At 32.9% G+C, this 4846-nt stretch overlaps 1 protein-coding gene across 1 annotated transcript; it reads right to left on the bottom strand.

Moving 5' to 3' along the window:
- Positions 1-493: 493 nt before the first annotated feature.
- LOC114184388 lies at positions 494-2009 on the bottom strand. The gene is made up of 3 exons (XM_028071699.1): positions 1943-2009; positions 1076-1855; positions 494-1002 (listed from the first exon to the last, which is right to left on the bottom strand). The coding sequence occupies exons 1-3, from the start codon at positions 2007-2009 to the stop codon at positions 494-496; spliced, it is 1356 nt and encodes a 451-aa protein (XP_027927500.1).
- Positions 2010-4846: the final 2837 nt, after the last annotated feature.

The raw sequence follows: 4846 nt of genomic DNA, 5'->3' as shown, positions 1-4846 counted from the left end.
GTGCCATTGTGTTGAGGTGTATAAGGTGGTGTTACCTCTTGCACTATACCAGCATTCTCACAGAACACTCGAAATTCCTGTGAGGTATACTCCCCTCCACCATCACTTTTTAGCACCTTTATCAGCAGCCCACTTTGCCTTTCTACCATACACTTAAACTTCTTAAAAACCTCCAGTGCTTCATTCTTCCTTTTAAGCAGAAACGTCCATATTTTCCTAGTTAAGTCTCAGTAAATGTTATGAAATACCTACTACCTCCAGGTGTTTCAATCTGAAGTGGCTCGCAGAGGTTAGTGTGCACCAGGCCCAGTTTCTCCAATGCCTTTTGAGGTATGAATTTGCTGAAGCTTTTCCTGGATTGTTTGCACTGAATACACTCCTTGCATAATTCACCTGGAGCTTCTATTCGAGGCAAACCCTCCACCATCTTCTGTTGTTCAAGTTGGCATAGATCCCTGAAATTCAGATGGCTATATTTGTGATGCCATATCCATTAAGTTTTGCTCTCAGAAGCAGCAAAGCAGTGATGCTTCAAAGCATTCATTCCCACTCTAAACGTTCTGTTCTTAGACAAGTTGGATTGTATGATGAGTCTATTTGATTGATCAAATACATTCAAGCAATTATCCTTCTTTGTCATAACAAATCCTTTCTGCGGCAGTTGATCTAAACTCAACAAATTTGTTTTCAAACCTGGAACAAATAACAGATCCTCAAGAACCACTTCTTTGCCATCTTCATCTCTCAACACAACTCTCCCAGTTCCCTGTGCAGTCAAACTACTGTTATCAGCGAAACGAATTTTGCCATGAGTAGCTTCCTCCATTTTCACAAACCAATCTTTTCTCCCAATCATATGTGAAGAACAACCTGAGTCTAAGTACCAAGAAGCTTCTTCTTTCAGGTCTAAACATGTCTGAGCCATCAACATCACTGCCTTTGAGTCAGATCCTTCATCTTGCGCCAGATTAGCCTGATTCTTTGGTTGTTTTTCACTCCATCCTTATGCCAGCACTCACGGGCAAAATGTCCCAGCTTTTGACAATTATGGCACCACACCTTCTTCTTGTCAAACTTCCACGTTTTATTCCAAGTGGACTCTCCTGCTTTATCACTATTCTCTTTCCCAGATTCCTCAGATTCACCTTCTTGATTCTTGTTCCCCTTCCATTGCTTTCTGTCTTTCTTTTCCCCTTTGAACTTCCCTCTGTAATCAGTTCTGGCCTGTAGGCCTGATCATGAGTAAGTTTCCTTTCACTTCTTCTAAACTCATGTACTTCCAATAAATGTTGAAGCTCTTCTAGTTCTAGTGTTTCCAGATCTTTGGCTTCTTCAATTGTTATCACCAAATGATCAAATTTGGAGGGGAGGGACCGTAGAATCTTGTGAGCAATCTGTTTATCTGCAACAGATTCATTTTCTTCCATTACAAGAAATTCAAATCTCCTTCGCAACGCTTGTAGCTTCACTTTCTTATGTTTATCTCCATCACCATAGGTTTTTAACAGGATTTCCCATATCTCCTTGGCTGTTGTAGCCTTACATATCTTGTTAAAAATCTTGGAACTGACGCATTGGTATAGCAAGAATCGAGCTTTGCTATCCAATTTTTGTTGTTGCTTGAAGTACTTCTTTTCATCTTCTGTTGCCTTGCTGCCCAATTCTACTATGCCTTCTTGAATAATTTCTGCCACTTCTTGAAAACCAAACACTGCCAGCATCTTGATTTTCCATTCGTCAAACAACTTGCCGTCAAATACTGGCAATCCTCCCTGTATGATGCTCCTCATTCCAGCCATGTGTTCTGCAACTTTCTTGTCAACGCCACCAACTTTGAGGTTCTTCTTTAAACTTTCTTGATAACACAAGAAATCACCTTCACGACTTAAAGAATAACTCTGTTACTCCTCTCGGATCCCTTGGATTGATGTTGCAAGAATACCCTTCTCTGCGAAAATCGGCTTCCAAATCTCCCAAGTTCTTTCAATGCAACCTTGCTCTGATACCATGTTAAATCAGAGAGCTATCACACAGAACATGGAAAAAAAGATACTGAATAAACTTTGTATTCAACAACAACACACCTCGCTTACATACACATGCTGTACATATAGTAACAACAATATACATCAAACAGTACAACAGAAAAAACAGAAACTGAAAACTGTTTTAACTAATTTTGACTTAAACACCTAACAAAGTCGACTCTAAGCCATCTTCCAACAAACAAAAAATTAATTTTTAACAAATTAGTTCTCATAAAAAAAACTATACAAAAAGGGTTAGTAATTAAATTAAAAACAATAATAGAAGATAAAGTAAAATAAAATAAATAAAATATTAAAAATAAATGAAGAAATCTAGGAAAGAAATGAAATTGGACAAGATGAAAGAGATAAAATTAATAATAATGAAAATAAGATAAAGGGATAAAACAATAATAGGTTTTACCTTTAATCAAAGTACAATCTTAATTATTGACAAAAACTTATTCAATCACATGAACGTATCTAAATTTAATAAAAGTATAGTCTCAATTAAAACCTTTTAACTCATGTGATTAATGTGCATCTAACCTCAATTACAAAAGACATAGATAAACATAAATTACAACAATAATAAAAAGAATAAACAAATTTATTCTATCTAACCTCAGAAGATAGTTAGGAAACTACAACAAAATCAACCCTAGAGGCTTAACACTCAATGGAACGTAAAAAAGAATACAAGAAGAGAATAGAGGGGGCGTGAAAGATGGTGGGGAGGACGAAATTAGGTTCCCCAAAGGGTTCTTACGCTCCCTTTATGTGTTTTCCTATGTCTCTTTATAAAGATATTGGGTTTGACATCTTTTGTTGTTGTACTCTTTTTTCTGATAGTGTAATCTCCTCCAATTATCTTTTAAATAATCCAATATCTTTTAATATATATTTGATTGTTGTGGAGATCTAAAATAATTTAAGAAAATCTTTCCAGATTCAAAAAGATTTAGCAAATATTATCTTTTGATATTTACTTATATGATTAAATAATAAATATCTAAAGATATATTTGTCGGATTATCTTTTACCATAAGATTTCAGTAATCAAAGTCATTTTTGTAGAAAAAGATAGAGAAAATTGCAAGATCCAATTTTTGTTGTTTATATCCTTTTACAGGCTTAGCCACATTCAAATTGGCTCAACCAAACTTCTTCATGCCATGCTTGGCTTGGTGTTTTATGGTTTCGATTATTTGTTATTCTTGGTTTTATATTTAAGGTGCCATAAAGCTTTAACAAATTTATTTTCACACCTCCATGAGCTCAAATTAGCTATAAGTGCAATTGCACTCACACACTTCAAAATATCTAAAGCACATTTATGCAACTAAATGCTATTTTTAACATATTTTGGTATCTCATGCTCGATAAACCTAATTATAACAAATCCTAATTAAAACAATCGTTTAAAGCCCAAATAACCAATTAAGAATCCATGATTAAAGATTAAATAGGGCATAAATATGCACTAATGACTTATATTATAACAAATATTTATTTATTTCATTGATAAGATAGACTAACATATGTGGTGAGGAGTTGAGGAAAAAATTTCTTGCATATATATTGTGACGTGTGTAGATGTGCAACTTGAGTTGTAATAAATTGGACCTAATATATTGCTCTTAAGTTTATTTTTAATATAAGTTTTGGTTTAGATTTGAGGATAGTCACTGATAAGACATCTCTTCTTATAGGCGTCAATTCATATTCTATTAGTTGAATATCGTTTGGTGTGTGTGTGTGTGTGCATGTGTGTGTGTGTGTTTATGTTTGTGCGTATTTGTGTTTGTGCTTATGTGTTTGTGTGTGTTTGTATGTGTCTGTGTCTACGTTTATATGTTTGTGTGTTCAAGTGTGTGTGGTGTGTGTGTTTGTGTTTGTGTCGATGTTTGTGTGTCTATGTTTGTGTGTCTGTGTTTGTGTCTATATATACTTATAAATGAATATTTAAAGCATATTTAATCATATAAGTATTTTCTAAGCTTTTAACTGATTAAAATTAATATTTTTAATTGGATAAATTAAAATAATAATTATATTTACATGTTAAATTATTTTATTATCATAAAAATTGGAACTTAGTTTGACAATGTTAATGATTTAAATTATAATAATATTGTATATTTATATTTTGCAAAAATATAATATAAAAATTTAATCTGTTTAATTGTTTTAATTGAACAAAAAAATAAAATTCAGTGAGTGAGGGGCGGGTTGACACTTCTTTAGTCCACCAGTTTGTCGGGTTAAACAAGTGAGACTAAATCAAGCTGGCTTATTAAAAATACCAATCCGACCCAATTGTATTGATGTTTATGTATATATTTGTGTCCTTGTATATTTGTGCATGTGCATGCATCCGCTGCATGATTGTTGCGTTAATTGTTATATGCAAAATAAGAATGAAAAAGGAAACATAAAATAGTTTTACACGTTTTAAAAGGTATATTAAAAAAAATAAAATGTATACATTAAGAAGTAAGCTCTTCATATGGTTAAAATATATAATATTTCATATATTAGTAATAAATCAAAACTGCTGTATAAGTCATCAAAATGTGAGTCTAAACATGTATTATATGTTTATTTTTCCCGAGACTTGGACTAATAAGTTAGTTGTTAAGAAATTTTCAGGTCAATCAATTCCAAAAGGAAAGGCTATAAAGATAAAACTTTAAATAATTAACAAAGTTTGTGTTAAATTAAATAACCTTGGAAACAGTATTGAGCCTGGCTACACACAAGCATGAAAGATAGAAAACAAGAACGGCTACAGAGATAGAAGAAACATAGTAATGTTA

Source organism: Vigna unguiculata, chromosome 5, assembly GCF_004118075.2.
Source record: "Vigna unguiculata cultivar IT97K-499-35 chromosome 5, ASM411807v1, whole genome shotgun sequence".
NCBI lineage: Eukaryota > Viridiplantae > Streptophyta > Magnoliopsida > Fabales > Fabaceae > Vigna > Vigna unguiculata.
This window is presented reverse-complemented; position numbering and strand designations above follow the sequence as displayed.

What these genes read in the sequence shown, in the direction of transcription:
- LOC114184388 (XM_028071699.1), bottom strand. Translation starts at nt 2,009, where the DNA reads ATGGTATCAGAGCAAGGTTGCATTGAAAGAACTTGGGAGATTTGGAAG. An exon ending in GCCGATTTTCGCAGAGAAGG is followed by an intron (nt 1,856 to 1,942) that starts GTATTCTTGCAA and finishes TGTGTTATCAAG; the next exon opens with AAAGTTTAAAGAAGAACCTC. An exon ending in ACTTGGAATAAAACGTGGAA is followed by an intron (nt 1,003 to 1,075) that starts GTTTGACAAGAA and finishes TGCTGGCATAAG; the next exon opens with GATGGAGTGAAAAACAACCA.